The sequence below is a fragment of the Drosophila arizonae genome, chromosome 5 (genome assembly GCF_054131065.1).
Source record: "Drosophila arizonae isolate 15081-1271.41 chromosome 5, UAZ_ARI_1.0, whole genome shotgun sequence".
Lineage (NCBI taxonomy): Eukaryota > Metazoa > Arthropoda > Insecta > Diptera > Drosophilidae > Drosophila > Drosophila arizonae.
In genome coordinates, this window is record NC_142925.1 from 3,639,752 (window position 1) to 3,658,568 (window position 18,817).

Here is an 18,817-nt window from a genome sequence, read left to right on the forward strand (position 1 = left end):
ACCCGTATGTTGACCCGCTTTCTTTTTCAAATTCTTACCTGTAGGAGTTTAATGAACTTGACTTTTGATTCATGGTTCTGATTCTTGATAACTTAATAGGAATTATCAACATTCGGAAAAAAAGAAAACAAAAAACCCAAAAAGCAAAACAAAATATTTTACATGTAAATATTTAAGAACTAAAATAACAAATATAAACAAATATTGGGCAAAACAAAAATTGTCGTCATTTCCAGGTCAAAAATAAACAAAAAACAATAACAAGTCCGAATATTTGTGAGATTCCACTGATTCACAATCATATGAAAATGTCATAAATAATATTCTTATCGGAATATGTAATGTATGTACAAGCCTAATTTCAGTGTCAATAACAGGAAATCAATTCAGTGTAATACAAGTATATGTATGTATGTACATACATATTCGGATAATATGAATACATAAGTACAACTGTTTAGTGTTTATCCGCACAAAGACAAATTTTGAACTCTCTATGCAACTCTTATACTGAGCATGGACAAGTTCTGTATGAGAGCTGTTAATCACATTCGTTAACATTAAAGCAGGACAATGAAGACCTATTCATAACCTACTCATTAACATACACATAACAGAACAAATAGTAAATGGTCTGTTGATAAGTATTGAATTACTATAAGACAATTCTTAATTATATATTATGGATTGAAAATGTAAAATTATCATAGTATTTATTCTGACAGAAACAGGCTCAACATACGTATGTTATATTTAAAATGACATATATTTGAAACGACATACAGAGATTTGAATACTTATAAAACACACATACATAAATTATAAAATTTGGTGCTAAATAAATGACTCTTTAAGCTTAAATGTAATAGAAAATGCATATAGTTCATCGTGCTAATAATAATAATAAAAACAACTAATTATCATCATCATCATCATCATTGTCGGACATATCAAACTCATTATCATCAAAGTCAATTATCTGGAATTATAAATTAGACAGACACAGATTAAATTTAGATTAATCCAATAATTAATAATTGTGCACCTACCTCACTGTTAAGTCGCTTGAAGTCGGAAATACCAGTTAAATCCTCCAAGTACTTGGCCGTTTCGAATGTTTTGAATAGAAATTCGTGACCCTCGCTGCGATAGGCGGCCAAAACACGCTAAAGATATATAAATACATATTTATTAAATAGACATATCGCTCGATATATTTATAGAGATTTCTCACCTCCGAGCAGGCAATGCACTGCGCAAACTTCTGCGTGGCTGGTAAAATGTTCTCAAAGTTGCACAGCATGCCGCGTATGGAATGGGGCAAGATGCCTAACAGCCCCTCCGGCTGCTGCACCTCTGTCGTCTGCTGGCGACTGTTCGCATAGTAGGCGGGCGCCAGCTCCCTCAGTGGATGCTGCAGCAGGGCGACCAACAGCTCCACTGCATAGCTGGCGGCTATGTTAGAGACGCCGGGTCGCGTAACAGTGCACTGTTGATCCAGGGTGCGATCCTTGAGCGACTGTAAAAAACAGAGACGTAAAGTTTAAGGTTAACATGAGAGAGGGAGAGAGAAAGCGAAATCATAGATTAGTCTCATTTAAATTTGAATGCAGGAATATGAAAACTCTAATTATATGTCAGAATCGTGATTCAGGTTTTTTTGAATTCCATTCTAGCTCTTTATACTCTGGCAAAAATGGCAGCTCTCTTACAACTCTATTCTCAATTTTCTGTTTACATTTTGTGCAGCCAACTTAACAGCTTATTAGAGCTGGCATTTTCCAATTGGCAACTGTGCTTATAAGATATGCGCCTAAGCTCAGTATGCAGCTTGCAGAACAGCTGTTCAACTACTGTTACTTAACAGTGGACTGCTTGTAATACGATTTTACATACATTACATGAGCTACTCTTATATCCAATTAGCGCAACAGCAACTGTTTACAGTTTTTTCATGCAGTTCAACTTTGTACGCTGCGCTGAGAGCTTTACATTCCACGACGAGCTTTACACTAACAAAAATGACGCCGCCAACCATAGGTAGGGCAGCAACACAACACAGCTGAGCGTGCGAAAGCCAAAAACAAACAATACAAAAATAAAGTAAAGTACAAAAAAGAGTAAATAACGTCAAGAGGAGTGGAAATATGGGCACGCCGAAAGCAGAAGCAACAAAAATGATGAAAAAAGAGCGCTCGAGTGAGCTGCCTGCTGATTAGATAAAAATTATTTGTATGTACATAAAAATTCTAATGAATGCTCAGAGAAGTTTTTAAAGAAATATTGTAGGCATTGAACGCTGCCAGAGATAATGTCGATTCGCTCTGCTCGACGATAAACCCTTAACACGAAATATAAAATCCGAAAAAAAGGAAAATTAAATTGCCTAATCCAATTATTAATATAGTCTATTAAATATGTTAACAGAATATTCGGGGAATTTATCGCATCCGCTGGAATTCGGCCATGTGCTGGAAATCGTGGCCAAAACAATCGATGGAGCAGCCAGGTAAATTACACAAAAAATATCTAGAGCCCTGCCTTCAATATGAGTCAAACGTTGTTATCGCCATTGATGACATGACTAAACGCAGTTTAGCCCTCCCATTGTATAATCAACCATATTTATATGAGTCCTATTCTACATTCCAGATTCCATATCAATCTCTGCACGGCCAAGTCTTCGGTGAATCCCGATGCGGACATTGGGCTGCGGTTCTCCTGCTATTTTCGCAATGATATGATCGTGCGCAATTCCCGCATGCACGGCGTCTGGGGCGAGGAGGAGTCCCATGTCGAGGACAATATCAATCTGCCCAATCCGATTGTCAGCGGGGAGTTCTTTATGGTCTATATTCTGGCCGCCGACGAGTGCTTTCACATTTCGATCAATAGCCGCGAGTTCTGCACATTTCGATATCGTTTGCCTCTGAGCTCGATTCGTGCGGTCGAGATACGCGATCAAATACAGGTGATCAAACAGGTAGATCATCGCACCGTCTTCCCCAATCCCTGGCCGGCCATACACGCCTCGGACTACTTCAAGGCCTTCAGCAACGACCAGCCGATACTCTTTAGCCCCGGCCATGTCATTGTCATCACAGCGCGCTGCTTCGCGAATAAACGTGGCCAATTCATCATCAAGTTTACGGACTCCGACACGAAGCGAGAGGAACTGCACTTTAGCGTGCGATTCGACGAGAAGGCTGTGATTCGCAACACCATGAACAAGAATTTTGAGTAAGTTCGTTATGCAACACTGCTTAAGCTAGCAGCTAAGCCAAAATCCATTTGAATAATGGTTTTAATTAGAGCACACAGCCAATAAGAGCACGCTTAAAGCTCATCTCTGTGAAGTTTAGTGCTAGTATATTGAGTTGATTGTCCAACACTGAAAATGTGAAACTCTCGCTAAAAGAGTATTAAGACTTTGCTTAAAGCTACTCTAATTAAAAAAACACCTTTAAACGGAAGCCATTTGGGATGAGAATCTCACCTAAAGCTAGCTAAATATTCTAACACATATATTTTAATCACTTCTCTTTTGCAGGTTTGGCATCGAGGAGCGCCATGGGGGCTTTCCCTTCGTCTTCAATCAGCAGTTTAAATTGGCCTTGGCTTTCACGGAACGCGAGGTATTGACCGCCGTGGATGGATTCAATTTCTTTAGCTACGCCTGGCGCACACCGAATGCCATGATGAACCTCGTGGGCTTCAAGGTGACTGCAATCAATGGCTTGGTCATTCAAATTACAGGCGTCGATCACGTACAAACGGGCGACACGACGTGCGCAGGATTTGAGAAATACTCGAGACATGATTACGAGTGCGCTTAGTATATTTTAAGATTTGCTTAAAGTAAAAGTAGACTCTGCTACTATTTACTAAATAAAATAATTTTTTATATGGAATAGGATGCTATATGGCATATACTACTATATTGTATATACTACTATTTGTAATATACTTACTACATTGTATATACTACTATTTGTAATACAATATGTACAATATATATACTACTATTTGTAGTGTCCTGATATATAATCTGTGGTATGTCTCAGTATGTATATACTAAATAATTTATGATAATGTACAATATATAAAATACTAATATACTACTATATGCCATATATAACTATATACCATATACTACCTTATTCAATATACTACTTAAACTGTATATACTACTAGCTTGTATATATTTATTAATAAAGTCTGAGTTTTTGTTAAATTTTGTAGTTTTACTCACATTTCCTGGCGCTGTGACATCATTGCAAAAGTAACAACCCAACTGTTGTCCAGTTATGCATTTAAGTCCTTCGACATCCTTGATACAATCGCCTGGTAGCTCTCGCGTGCTGCCATGCCGCATGACTAGATAGCTGTCAAAGCCAAGAGCTGCATTCATGACAATCTGTAGAGCATACAAAATATACATGCATATTAATAAAATATTTATCATATTTGACTGGGTACACAGAGTATAGGTAATTATACAATAGAAATGATCTTAAATATATTATGTAGGAATTCTCTATATATATATTCTACATACTAATACAACCATTCTACAGACTCGCCCATTATCTAATATATTCAACTACCATATTTAACCTTTTGATTTGCTGCACCCAGCAGCGTGGGCAGCCAACGGCTCTCACGTGAATCGGTTAGCAGAAAGATGACATCATGCGCCCGCACCTCCTCCTCGATGCACTGTAAATGCTGCTCGGTTTGTGGGCGTAATGCCTCGCCCACTGTATGGCCCGGCATGGGTATTTCCAAAATATAACCCTTGGTGACAGCGCTGGGATTAATCTCAAGCAGACGAGCGGCAGCTGTGGTTGCCTTCATGCAATTTCCAGCCACAGCATCCGAGTGGGTATAAAGACTTTGACGCACAGGATTCGAATAGCCTACTTTGCCATTGTCCATTAGCGTTATGTGCTTGAAGCCCCAGGACTAAAAGAGACGATCATTAATATATATGTATACATATGTATATAGTAAATGCTATCCAGTCTAACCAGCAAATTGCGAGCCACAGCACAGCCCAATGTGCCAGCCCCAAAGAGCAAACACTTGGTCTTTGCAAGTATATCCAAATCTAAGTCGGGAACCAGACGCCATTTCATAAGTTTCAAATTCAAGTTAACCGAATTCTCAGCCAATCTGCAAAGCATATGATATTATAGTCATTATATGATTATATACCATGTAGGGCGATTACTAACTTGGCTGGATCCATGCTATCCCGCATATTGGCCATGCGTGGTCCCATTTTGCCATTGCGATTCGCTTCCCAGCCAACAAATTGAACCTGTTCATAGTTGCATGCCTCAGCCTGACGTACCTCCCAAATCAAGCTGTTGTCCAAGTGCATTTGCTGATCGTAGCGCAGACCCAAGAACTTGAGCGATTTGCCTATAAGAGTGGGACTGAAATGAGTAAGAAAGTGTATTTGAGTTAAATCAGTGTTATGAAAATTGAATTCACTCGCTTTCGCTCTCTTCGATGTATTATCGATATCGAGTACAATTTGTTTGATGAGCACATATCTAACACAGCTGTGGCTAAAGTTTGAGCGCATTGCCAAACAAAAGTGAAAAGGAAAGAAAGAGAAAGAGAGTTGAGTTTGAGTAACTTAAGCTCATTCGACTCACGCTCTTTCTCTCTCTCACTCTGCTTTCTCTTCAGCCAATAGTAAAGCATCTTGTTTTCGAGCGCACCTGTTGAACATATTCACTTATTATTTACCATTTCTGGAACAGCAATGCCACATAGTTGCGCATCAGCCAGGCAGGATTCTCATATTCGCTGGGATCGGCGAAACAGTAAATATAATGCTGCGCCCGCTGCTCATCGAAATCACTTAAAGCAGCAGTCAAGCTGAGCGCCTCACACACTTTCGCCTGTTCGTTCACATGCAAGATAAAAAAGTTTTGCGCATGCGCAGGCAACACGGAAATAGCTTCCACAAAGTTTCGATTATTGGGAATTTCTTTCAGCTTTGTAGCTGGGCTAAGCAATTCCAGTGCGGGTGTCAGGGGGCAGGGAAAGGCGATCCAATAGTAATAGCTATGGCATTTCAGATCCGCGAACGACAGAACAAAGAAGCGCGTCAATAAACTGGCGTCGCTCAAGGCTCGGCCACTGCGCATATCATCTAAGAGTTGTTTGCCCTCATCTACCAGCAGTGCTGTCTTATCCAGGGCTTTGAACTCCTCAATTGTATTTTTATTGTAAATATTTCCATGGGCTAAATGGCTGAATTTTGGTGTCTGCGCTTCACTGTGAAGTAATTAATAGTTAATTGTGTCCTCTTATCAGTCAGCTGGCCACGCAGTTTACCTATTATATGCGCTGTAGTCGACCTCGAGCAGACAACCGGACGCCTTGCGATTTGTGTAGTATCCGAAAATTGAACGCTTTGTATCGGACAAACGATCATAGTCGAGTTTGAGTTCTGCTAATTTATGCCAAAATGTCGGCGACACAAACGACTCAAAAGGAGCAAATTGTAAAATTTTAATATCACTCATTACGTTTTAATTCTGTAGAGCAGCGATGCACACACGCCCACGCAATGCAAATATAAACAAACAATGGGGGAACAAATGACATTCAAAGGGAACGACATGAGAATGAAATAATCAGCTGCGCAGGGAGCACCACAGCCGATAAAAAGACAAATATAAAATGCAGACGGTCACATCGTTAATGAAACTGATTGCGGAAGTGATGAAAATACTCCAAAAATAGGCCCCATAAAATAGGCATAGAGGTTAAAACTCTAATCAACTATGAAAACTACATGAATTAACACTCAAACTGTCAAATATATGCATGGAAATAAAATTTAATCGATGCTAACCTACATACGTGCTTCTGAAATTTTGCGATAGCTCCGCACATCGATATTCACGGAAATATCGTTAAGCACGCCACCCATAGCAGATAACCGATAATATCGTCGATTGTCTTGCAGCACGTCGGACTGGTGGTAGTAATTTTCGCAAAAAAGTTGCCATACAGTCAGTAATTTATAGAGGTTAGTACAATAAAGACAGAGAAAGTTCACAGCCTACTTATATTATTATATTTAATATACATATAGACAAAAGTTAAAGTGTGTAATATTGGTTTGAATTGTACTGCAAAATGTGCTAAGGTTATAAGAACGAGTGTTGAAAAAAAATTTTAGCCTCAAAAATTTTTCCATGATGTACGATGTACATTAGGAACGTCCTCGTTTTTGCTTCCTCGCTCATAGCAGCAGCAGCAGAAAATTCACGATGAATCAATAAGTGTGTAATAATGCCGCAGTATTTCGTCTTAAAATTGTGAATTCGTATAACTTGAGTTAAAGAAAAAAGTAAATGCGCTGCATGAAACTTACAAAGAAATCAAAATCAAAAAAAGAAAGAGAAAAAATGATTCACTCAAAATACAAAGAAATGTATTTGTATGTATGTAGGTAGATAGAGCGAGAGAAGAGCAGCAGTAGCAGCAGCGGCAACGGCAACGTCAAGTGCTAGCAAACAAAATGGCGGCGGCAGCGGCACACACAACGGAAAACTGATGTTGACGTTGCTTTGCTGCATGCTTCTGTCTCTCTTTCCTCTCTTCTCTCTTCTTTGTTGAGTTTTGAGTTTTTCGATTCGCTTTCAATGCAGCTTCATTTTGATTTTCCGTGTGTACGCGGTTTATCTTCGAACACAGCCACACACGTTTGTACGCACACACATGCAGCAGCATACAAACAGCTGAGTGTATGTGTGTGTGCACTTTGTACGATGTGCATGACGAAAGCATTGAAAAAAGAGTACAAAAAGAAAATTAAAAGAATAAAAAACTAGTTGCAAGGCATATTGAAAACAGGCCGGGCTATAGCTCTAGCAGAAAACGAGGGCGGGTCATTGGATTAAATAGAGAGTAATTTACGCGTTTGCCATCTAAAATACCATTTTATATCTCTCTGCGAATGTATATGTGTTTGTGTGTGAGTGTCATTGGAAATGGCATCAGGTTTTTTCTAGTGGGATTTACTTGAACGGTTATGCACGACTCACTTGAATTGAGGTCAAAATCATCCACAACTGGGTCTCTTTGTCGCGGCATCGGGTTTTGGTTCGTTCGGGTCGGGGTCGTCGACGTCTTTGCGCTGCAACGCTTGAGAAAGGGCGGCATATATATGCGCACTCTTTTTGGGGTGGTTTTACACTTTGGCCACTATTTGGGGGGTGCTTGGAAGGCATTTAAATGCAACCACACGTACAAACCTCGACATATATGGACAAAATGCAAATCAGGCTTCAGGGTTGCTTTGGGTGGGGAGCTTTCAAAATGCAAAATCATGCTTAAACTTTAGAAACTCTCAAATTTGTATGTGAGTGTATGTGTGTGTGTGTGTGCTCTCTTTGAGTGAAAATCACATAAAGCAAAAGTGTAAAATTTAGCATTCATATGTGACTCATGGCGCAGATGCGAAATAATTTGAATGTTGTTTTTTCTTGGGTTTAGGCTAAGCACCGCTAATCAAAAAAACAACAACGCACCCATTTAGTACACTTTTATTGGGGTCAAGAGACTTTAATTCGATGGCGCAGAACGGAAACTGCGAACCAACGAAAGCTCTAGCAGAGGCCATAAACCTCTATACATACACACACAAACTCATACATTTGCAAAGGCACACGCACACATTCAAAGGACACTGACACTGAGAAATTCGCTCGCTTGTGCGCAACAGCAACGTCTAGCGAAATGGGTACACACATACATACATACGCACGCTTGAAAATGTGCATGAGTATGTGTGTGAGTTTTTGCGAGATACGTGAGCATCCACACATCCCAGTTTGAATTTTTATACACTTATTCCCATACACTCACATACATATATGTATGTAAGTACATAGAGGAGGAGTTCAAACTTGGCAAACGGAGCGCGCGCAAACAAAGAAAAAGCCAACAAAGAACAAAAGCGAACGACCTGGCCGACCAGTTAGTTGCCCCACTCAATTTGTTTGCTTATTAAAATCAATTTAAGTGCATTAAAAAAACAGTGTTCCTGTATATTGAGCAGCTCAAGTAATTGCATTAATAATATGTACATTCATTTCATGAAATGCACTCTATTTGCGCATTTTAATGGTGCAGCACGGCAACACTGGCACGTAGATGTACAGCATATGTACATGGCATACATGCATATTGAAATTTCCCCAAGCTGAGCAGAGAACGCAGCCATCGTTTGTGTATTTGTGTGTGACGTTCAATTGCGTTGCGTCGTGTGTGGGGGAAAAGTGAAATAAACTTGAAGGTGTTTTGCGAGGTTATTTTCATTAAAATTCCAGTTTTAGACTTATGATAGTTTCCCATTGCCAACGTCAAGTGAGCGAGCGAGCGAGCATTGTCAAACAACCGTTATTTTCTAGTAGTAAACCAAAGCTTTAAATTCGAGCGTAGCTGAACGAAGAAAACGAACAGCTGTGCCTCGAGCCATAGTAAAGGCCAGAGCAGCTTAATTAACACTTATTGGGCATTTATTAAATTTCTCACACACACACACACATATACGCACATTTTTATATGCAGGCATAAGCAAATGAGAGTCGACGTGAAAAGTAATTTCAAGGGAATTCGATTTAAAGATTTCTATTATATCTATTATTGTTATATGTGTATGTGTTTGTGTATATATCCGCTCAGTTTTCATTTGCACATTTGTCAGTATATGCTTGTACGTATGTACAATATATTTGGACCATATCACACAACTTTGTCTCGTCACTTTATATTTTTGTTTGTTCATATTATTTGAAAACTGTTACCAATTCCCCTATAGCATATCAATAACATTTCTAATTAGAATTTTGACACGACCTTTTCTCATTTTTCAACAGGATTCCTATAAGAGTAAGCGGCAAGCAGCAACGGAGCAGGCAATATCCGATTAGACAGGAATCTATCTAACTAAACAAATTACATAAATTAAACAAAAACAAACAAAAAAATAAATATAAATAAAACATCTGGCAAAACTCACGCAGAAACATATATCGAAGGAGACGTAGCAGAAGAGAAAGACAGACTTTAGGACAAAGCAACCGAAGGGAGCCCCATCAATTAACAAGCAGCTATACATATACAGCTTAACATATATATTCACATATATATTTATATATCGATATATATATATATATTTTTGTGTGTGTGTCTCTGTGTGCGTGCGTGTCTGTGTGTACTATACAAAATTTTTGTTTTGTTTCGCGTGTGTTGTGTTGTATAACACCACACAGGGAGAGCACAGAGAGCCAGAGCGAGAGCGAGAGGCAGATCAAACAGGATCGAGATACCAAGAGGACCGTTAACAAAGAGCGAGAGCGCGCTAGGAACAGCGAGCCCCTCCAGTGAGACGAAAATCCACGAATTAAATTTTTTCGCTCCCGAGTCGATAGAGAAAAATTATCACCATTCCACTATCAACGTACGACGCCGCTCCCCTTTTGCACACTTACGACGATAGTCCGCAGCGTTGGGCTAACGGTACTAGCAACGGGCATCAGGCAGGCGTCATCATAGATCAGTTCCGCCACAGCGCCAAAACGATCACCATTGAGGGAGGCACCAGTACCGGTGATACGACGAGCATCGGCGGCGGCGGCACCAACACCAGCAGCAGCGTCAACAGCAGCAGCAGTGGGTGCGGCAGCGGCGGCGTCAACGATTTGCGTTTGATAATAACGTCATCGAAACCAAACGATATTATCGAGCGCAATTACGAGCAATTGAGCAATCGCGGCGGTGGAGGCGGAGGCGGCGGCGCCGTTTTAGGCGTCACCAGCAGCAGCAGCGGCAGCGGCAATAACGGCAGCGGCGGTACCGGAGGCCAAACACCACCGACACCACTATCGGCATTAACAACAACCACATCGACAACACCAACAACGGCGTCAACCATTGGCCAGAAGACACTGCTGAATACCAGTCCGAATCTATTGCCCATCACCACAGCGACCGATACGTTCAATAATCTCAAGAATCTGGTGAAGATTGACAAGGGCACAAGCAGCAACGGTGCGAACCACAACGGCGGCAATTATCGTTCCAATAAATCAATTGGCGTCAACGAATCTGGACTGAGTGGTCGCAACGGTAGCCGTTCAAGCACTGGTTCGATCACAGGTGCTAACTCATCGGGAACAGGCGGAGTTGGAGGCGGTGTAGGAGGACAGCAAATTGGTGGCCCTAGCGGACACTACTCCAGTGGCTATAACAAGAATACCGTCAAAATTCGTCAACACGATTCGGAGCTAAGCCCAAGGCCTCGACGATCATATCAAAACGATTCGTCGTCGTCGCGTTACTATAGCAAAAATAGTGACATTTTGGGTGCAGCGACTGGCAACAATAATAGCGGAGGCGGCGGCTTGACTAACGGCAGTCAGCAGTCAGCTGATAGCAGCAGTTATAACGGTAGTCTGGGAGTTCATCGTGGTAGTCGGAACAACTATCACTCGAGCTCCTCCGATGGCGTCAGCTACAATCGAAATCTAAACACAAACTCCTCGGCGGGCGGCAACAGCAGCGGCAGCAGCTATCGCGCCTCGCATCAAGCAACTGGCAGCGGCTCACGCTACGAGACGGTCAATGGCAATGGCAACAGTAGCAGCAACATCAACCACAACAGCAGCAGCAGCAGCAGCAGTAGCAGCAGCGGACAACAGCAGCAGCAGCAGCAACAACAACAACGTCATTACGGCAGCAATTCGACAATTGGCAATCCAAATAAATCAAATTACGGCTCACAGCGCAACGATGGCAGCGGCAGCAGCAACCACAACAACAACAACAATAATAACAGCGGCAGCCTGAGTGGACGCTATCAACGTGACGACTATAGCCAACGGGACAATTATAGGGATAGCTACGCAGACGAATCACCGGCACATCAACGCTACAGCGCAGGTGGTGTAGGAGGAGGAAGCGGCGGCAGCGGCGGCGGGCGTTACAATAATCGAGGCAACAACGACGAGCGTTACGAGCGTGGCCAGAACTTGAGACACACTGCAGCAAGCAACAATCTGCAACAGCAGCAGCATCAACAACAACAGCAGCAGCAAAGTTATCATCATCAGCAACAGCAGCAGCAGCAGCAATCATACAAGTCGTCTACACCGCCACCAACAGCAACAGGAGGAGGAGTTGGAGGGGCAGCATCATCAGTATCAGGAGGCGCAGCATCAATTGGTGCCGGCGCTGGAGCTGGAGCACAGCAACCCATTACCGGACGCTGGATACCGCCATCGTTGCGTCCACAGCATGGCCTAACGCAGAGCGAGAAGAACGATGCAGTTTTCCGACGTGTCCGTGGCATATTGAACAAATTGACGCCCGAGAAATTCCAAGAGTTGAGCGATGAGCTGCTGAAGCTAGATCTGAATTCGATTGTCATACTGAACGGTGTCATCTTACTGATCTTCGACAAAGCCTTGGACGAGCCGAAGTACTCGTCTATGTATGCACAGCTGTGCAAGCGTTTGTCCGAGGAAGCGCCATCATTTGAAAAGGATCCAAATAATTCGTGCACATTTCTACGTCTTCTGATTGCCGTCTGTCGCGACAAGTTCAACAATCGCTTGAAGCGCGATGAGGCCAACGATAATCGACCACCGCCCGAGAATGAGGCCGATGAGGAGGAGCGACGCCATCTGGCCAAGCAGAGAATGCTGGGCAATGTTAAATTCATTGGTGAACTCAACAAGTTGGATATGCTGTCGAAGCATGTGTTGCACGCATGCATTATGGAGCTATTGGATAAGAAGAAGAAACGTACGGCCGGGGCGCAAGAGATGTGCGAGGACATGGAATGCCTGGCTCAATTGCTCAAGACTTGCGGCAAGAATCTGGATTCAGAACAGGGCAAAGAGCTGATGAACCAGTATTTTGAGACGTTGGAACGTCGTTCAAAATCAACTGAATATCCACCAAGGATACGCTTTATGCTAAAGGATGTCATCGAGTTGCGTCAAAACAATTGGATACCGCGCAAGGTCGGCGGCAGCTCCGAAGGACCCGTCCCGATAAAGCAAATACGCTCGGACGATGACTCCATCATACGCACCCAATTCGCCAATCGCAACCGCGACATGCGCAACAATGATCGCGACGGCGATAGCTGGATGAATCGCTTCCATTTGAATATACAGCCTGGCGGCTACAATGATATGTTTAGCGGACTCAGTGTTACGGGCGCATCGCCCATTGTATCACCGTGAGTATTGAATATATAGTGATATATGTTGAGGTACAGAATTTCATACAAGCTTTTTTTCTCCTTTCTCCAGCTTTGCCACAAGCAACAATCGGGATCGGGATCGTGATCGCGACAATCGCCAATACAGTAATCGTGATCGTAACCGTGACCAGGGCGGCAACAGCGGTGGAGGCGGCGGCGGCAGCGGCGGTGGCAACTACGGCAACAATCGCTACAACAAGCACAACAACCAGAATGGATCTGGCGGCGGCGGCAGCAGCAACAATCGCGATGATTCACGTGGCGGCGGCAGTGGCGGCTCGCATCGTAACAATGATCGCAACAACGATCGGAACAATGATGGCCAGTACGGCGGAGGCGGCACTCAAATGATGCTGGGCGGCAAGGAGTTGGCGCCACGTTTCAAGCGCAACTTGATATCGACGAATCAGGATTCGGTTGAGAATCTGCAAATGCGTCCAGCAGCCAATTCGTTGCTGTTCCGCGCCGCGTCGCAGAATCAGAAATTCCCGGCCACTCTGCCCATTTCGACGCCGCCGAGCGGCAACAGCAGCAGCTCATCTGCACAGCAATCGGCCACATCGCAGCTGTCCAATTCGCACTATCCATTGCTGGGCACACCCACATCACATCTGATCAACACTCCGGTGCGGCCATCGTCTACGCCCTCGGCGGAATATGGTATCGAGAATCGTGGACTGCACGCAGTGCAGCAGCTGGGCGAGAAGAGCCTGAAGGCAACATCGTCGTCGCCCAATTTCGGTCAATCGGCAGCCATGGAGCAGGACAAGAAGTTAACAGCAGGATTAGCAGCAGGTGGTAATGATAATAAGGAGCAGCAGCAGCAGCAGCTGGGAGCCAATGCCAAGAATGGCGGCACCGACCGACCGACAACACCATCAGGCTCCGGCTCCGGCAAGCAGCAGAAGAAGGACAAGGGACCAAGCAAGGAAGAGTTGTCCAAGAAGGCGCAAGCCTATTTCAAGGAGAAATTCTACTATGAGGAGAAGCAGGAAGCGGATGATGAGCCGATTGTAAAGCAGGAAATCGCAAATGAAGATGAACAACAAACCGAATCGGAAACAGTGGAGGCCGTCAATGGACAACGCGATCAGTTTACGGAATTGGTCGAAGGATTTATTGAGCTAAAACTACCGGAAAAATCGCTCAAGGATGTCTGTCTCAATCTATTGATGGAGGTGCTTGACCGTGTCAACGACGTCTATTTGGAACGTGTCGTGCGCTTCTTGCAGACATTGCGCAAACAGGCCAACATCAAGCCAAATATCATCGTTGAGATCTTCAAGCAGTTGGTCAACAAGATGAACGAGCGCGAGGCACTGAACCCACGCATCACAGCCCTGGTCGCCTCCGTGCTCAGCAAGGCCGTATGCGAGCCGGCTCTGATAAAGCTTAACGACATTGCCAACTACACGGACAATGGACAACATTATCCATTGTTTTTGCTGGTGCTGCAGCAGCTGCACAAGACCATTGGCAAGGATGCGCTGGAGGAGAAGTTCCGTGCTAGCAAAATTGATTTGATGAACAGCCTGCCCGAGGTGGATCGCAACAAGGAACGTTTGGCCGAAATTCTAGAGGATCGACAGCTGTCCTTCCTCTATCCATTGCTCAAGGTGCAGGCAGAGATGCTGAAGCAGCTGCAAAACGATCCCAATCCAAACAATTTCTACAAGTGGATCAAGGCTAATGTGGATAACAAGTACTACAAGGACCCAGGCTTCATCCAGGCACTCATGACCGTTGTGGTCAAATACATCACCAAGGAGACAACATTGGCTAGCAACGTGGACCCCAAGGAGCATCCCGAGAAATCAATAATACAAAAGGAACAAAACATGCTGGAGACCTACAGCCAGATGCTGCAAACTTTCCTAGGTCAAAACGAATTGCAATTGATGGCGCTTTATGCACTGCAGACTTTCTGTTATAACGAGAACTTCCCCAAGGGTAAGATATATATAATATCTAAATTTCTATAGCTATATACTAATATAAATTTTTCAATTTTTCGCAGGCATGCTTTGTCGCTGGTTTAAATATCTCTACGACTTCGAAATCATTGAGGAGGAAGCATTCGTTTTATGGAAGGAGGAGATATCGGACAAATATCCAGGCAAGGGCTCAGCATTGTTCCAGGTGAACGCCTGGTTGACCTGGTTGCAGGAAGCTGAATCCGAGGATGACGAAGATTAAAGCGCCCCATAATCAATAAACGATGCATAATAACCCAACACACACACTATATATGTAATAACACTTCTATATATATATTTATTCGCAACCGACTAAACGTAAAAAAAAAAACAAAAAAAAAAATCACAAAAATTAACCATTAAAAAAAATTTACAAAAGTCAACAAAAAAACGAAAAAAAAATTCCCATTTAAAAACACATTATATAAACAAGATGAAAGTTGAAATCGCGGTTGCAAAAATGTTAGTCAAATTATAGTAGAAAAACGCTACAAGTTAATCCAAATTATTTGATATTCATTCAAGTTCAAGCAACTTTAATAACAATTAACCAATATATCTATATTTAACGGCAATAGACGCAAACGTAATAAACAAAAAAGAAAAAAAAAAAAAAAAAACAACAAATGCAACATTTATGATATTTAAATCGAGACACACGTAAACTCATATATATACAATATAAATTAATTAGTGAATTTCATTTCGAACAATTAACCCTGAACTGATTTACATGCACTAAATTGTTCTCTTTTTTTAAAATATGAATTTCTCTTATATTTTCTTTGCTAATCGCAACCAGAAAGTTCTCAATATAAATATATATTCTTTTAAGTAGTATAAATCGAAACAAGCTGAAACCCGCTCCACATCAATATATCCATGGAGCTTGTATCGAAATCGTAATATGTATTTTAATCCAAAAAAAGAAAACGCCTACATTTAAATTACGAGCCTTAATAAAATGAAAACAACACTGCGAACGGCGAATATAAATGTGTTTTGATTTAGTTCAACGGCGGGAAAGCAAATAACATTCCCTAAATTTAAATTGAATTCGCTTTGGCGCGCAAATGTTTGCGCTGTACAACACAGTAAGCTTTGCAAATGAGCTTGCAGCCCTGCAAAACATTTGTTTGTTTAGCAACACTGTGATCTAACAAAAAAACTGCATTTCATTGTAAATTTATAAAGTAGCAAATATCAAATTATTCTTAAGTAAAACAAACCAACTATAGACATGGAAAGCTGTGCTGTTTTGCAGGATGCTTGCGGCGACATTGCCAAGAAACAACAACAACAAACACCAGCAGCAGCAACTCCGGCTACGGCATCGAGCCTGCCCTTTGCCTCGCACATGGCTCAACTCGTTGTGGGCTCTGTGCAGGTGACATTGCGTGTGCTGAAGATGAACGGCAGCACACTGATATTCCTGGGCACCACAGATGCCGAGCGAGTGGATGAGTTTGCCATGGCGATGCTATCACGTCCGCCCAGCAAGCAAATCGTCTCCACGACATTTCTCGGCGAGAGCGGGCAGAGCGATTCTCTGGTGCTGGCCAACAAGCTGGCCATGCGCTACGGCCGTCAATTCTATGTGAGCTTCAATCTGCAAATGGACGCCGTTACACGTGCCCAGTTCGAGGCGGCATTGGTCAGCTATATGCAGAAGAACCTGGAGATGTTCGTGTGAGGCAGCTGATGCTGCTGTTTTCAATGTACCTCAATATGTATTTATAATTATGATTAAAAAACAGGCAAATGTATTGCACTTATTTATATACCAATATTTCAATCCACACACGCCGTGTGGTTCAATGCTAGGGCGTTTATTTTGGTTTGCCGCGACCCCACGGACCTCACCCAGGGCGCTGTGGAGTTGGAGTCGGCGGCTCCAGACAATGTCGAAGACAGTTCGATATGCATCACATGTTCAAACGTGCGCAAAAAATTCAATTGGCTACGAACTGTTTAAAAGTTAACTGAAATAAGACTGTTATAAAATAAAATAAAAACTGTGCTACTGGACTACGTGTAAGTGCTGTGCGCAGTGTTGTCTAACGTGTGTGTGTGTGTGTGGTACAGGTGTGACTGGCCTTAAATGCCTCTGCACGTGTATTGAGTGCTTCCTGTGGCTTATCACTAAAACCTCTGACCCCCGCACCTCTCTTCCGAAAATAATAAACAAAAATTGGCGTGATAAGTCAATTTTTTTTATATAATTTTTTTGCTGCGCGTGCTGTGAACTTTTTTTTTGGCAGAAATGTAATTGGAATCAGAGATTGCATCAGGTTTCTTTGTTGTTGTTGTTTGTTGTAAATATATATGTGCTATTTATCTATTAATGGTTGATTATTGAATGGTTAGTACTTATAATTGTTTAATAATGTGGAATATATGAAACATATTTGCTACAAAATTAACTTCTAAGGTTAACTAAAATATGCTTAGATATATATCACTTTAAACATTGCTAGATATAGCTAAGAGCCATATTTCGTAAATATTTTTTTCCTATTAGACCTAGTGTACTAGAGGCAAATCTAGCTTCAAATTCAAATTCTAGCTAAAATATTTCTTTTAGAAAACAGCAATGTAATGCAAAATGTTAAGCTCAAGTAAAGCTAAAATCTAGTCTTGATATTTTAATATAAGGATATACCAAAAATAGCTAGAATCTTGATCAAGTTAAAATCCGGGCTAGAGATTATTAAGAGCTTAGATCAACAGTCGTTTAGATAAAGCTAGAATCATTTATAGTTATTCAAATTCTAGCTATTTTAAAGTTAACTACGACCGCTTTTGATAGGTAAATCAAAAAACTTTGCTTAGCTATTAGAAAACTATATAAATCTCACTTAATATGATTTTCATTTAGCTATAACCCTACGAATCTACTATTCTAGACTTCTAGCTGTTTCTTACGTTTTTTTTTTTTTTTTTTTTTTTTTTGTAGCCAATCTTTGCGTGTGGAAACTTTTTGCTTCATATTTTATAACAATGAATTTCATAAATATTTTTTGGACTCTAATAATAGGCAGTCTAGACGAGATATTGTCAGCAGTATCAGCCACAGCAACAACAACAACAACTACAATAAAATCAGTTAATAAATATAGCACATGTTGATATAGCCATTGGGTCTACTATTCCAGCTACTACTACTTCTGGCGGCTCCCATTAGAGTCTTTGCATGATATTTCATTTTCATGTTCATTTGGCGGTTTGTTTTTTATATGCCCGTTCAGGGATGTAGGTAGAGTATATTCGTATTAAATACAGCTCTTCGTAAAGGGCTTTAAAGCTTTCTCTAGTATGCTTCTACTGTTACTATTACTCCCCAAATTCTATTTATAAACACTCTTCGGAACTGCAAACGAGTATGAGACAGTCTGTTATGCCCAATTGCAGTGCTCTCGGCTGTATATATTTTTTGCATATCAAAACTGTCTGCTATTGAGATAACATTTTGGGACCAGACAGCGCGAAACAATGGAGCCTAGTTTCATGCCCCAATTGCATGCAAAAAGTATTC

The 18,817-nt window shown here is 41.8% G+C and overlaps 4 protein-coding genes across 8 annotated transcripts; 3 read left to right on the forward strand and 1 right to left on the reverse strand.

Moving 5' to 3' along the window:
* Nucleotides 1-747: 747 nt before the first annotated feature.
* Atg7 (Autophagy-related 7) lies at nucleotides 748-7,017 on the reverse strand. Of its 2 annotated transcripts, XM_018010120.2 has the most exons (9): nucleotides 6,355-6,834; nucleotides 5,761-6,294; nucleotides 5,238-5,441; nucleotides 5,031-5,175; nucleotides 4,618-4,965; nucleotides 4,253-4,417; nucleotides 1,235-1,519; nucleotides 1,050-1,166; nucleotides 748-979 (listed from the first exon to the last, which is right to left on the reverse strand). In XM_018010120.2, the coding sequence occupies exons 1-9, from the start codon at nucleotides 6,543-6,545 to the stop codon at nucleotides 914-916; spliced, it is 2,055 nt and encodes a 684-aa protein (XP_017865609.1). In that variant the 5' UTR covers nucleotides 6,546-6,834; the 3' UTR covers nucleotides 748-913. The 2 variants fall into 2 exon arrangements, with proteins under 2 accessions (XP_017865609.1, XP_089326755.1); XM_089470629.1 differs by lacking the exons at nucleotides 5,761-6,294; nucleotides 6,355-6,834 and adding an exon at nucleotides 6,878-7,017.
* LOC108615568 (32 kDa beta-galactoside-binding lectin) lies at nucleotides 1,880-4,234 on the forward strand. Of its 4 annotated transcripts, none has more exons than XM_018010128.2 (4): nucleotides 1,880-2,040; nucleotides 2,428-2,509; nucleotides 2,653-3,240; nucleotides 3,551-4,234. In XM_018010128.2, exons 1-4 carry the CDS (start codon nucleotides 1,902-1,904, stop codon nucleotides 3,834-3,836), a joined length of 1,095 nt encoding a protein of 364 aa, XP_017865617.2. In that variant the 5' UTR covers nucleotides 1,880-1,901; the 3' UTR covers nucleotides 3,837-4,234. The 4 variants fall into 4 exon arrangements, with proteins under 4 accessions (XP_017865617.2, XP_089326765.1, XP_089326764.1 ...); XM_089470639.1 differs by lacking the exon at nucleotides 1,880-2,040 and adding an exon at nucleotides 2,070-2,103; XM_089470638.1 differs by lacking the exon at nucleotides 1,880-2,040 and adding an exon at nucleotides 2,091-2,232.
* NAT1 (N-acetyltransferase 1) lies at nucleotides 6,914-15,909 on the forward strand. Its single transcript, XM_018010118.2, has 4 exons — nucleotides 6,914-7,054; nucleotides 9,912-13,282; nucleotides 13,356-15,256; nucleotides 15,324-15,909. Exons 2-4 carry the CDS (start codon nucleotides 12,525-12,527, stop codon nucleotides 15,500-15,502), a joined length of 2,838 nt encoding a protein of 945 aa, XP_017865607.1. The 5' UTR covers nucleotides 6,914-7,054; nucleotides 9,912-12,524; the 3' UTR covers nucleotides 15,503-15,909.
* Nucleotides 15,910-16,085: 176 nt separating this feature from the next.
* Nucleotides 16,086-17,061, forward strand: LOC108615579 (proteasome assembly chaperone 4). The gene has a single exon (XM_018010146.2). It carries the CDS (start codon nucleotides 16,523-16,525, stop codon nucleotides 16,973-16,975), a length of 453 nt encoding a protein of 150 aa, XP_017865635.1. The 5' UTR covers nucleotides 16,086-16,522; the 3' UTR covers nucleotides 16,976-17,061.
* The last annotated feature ends 1,756 nt before the right edge of the window (nucleotides 17,062-18,817 follow it).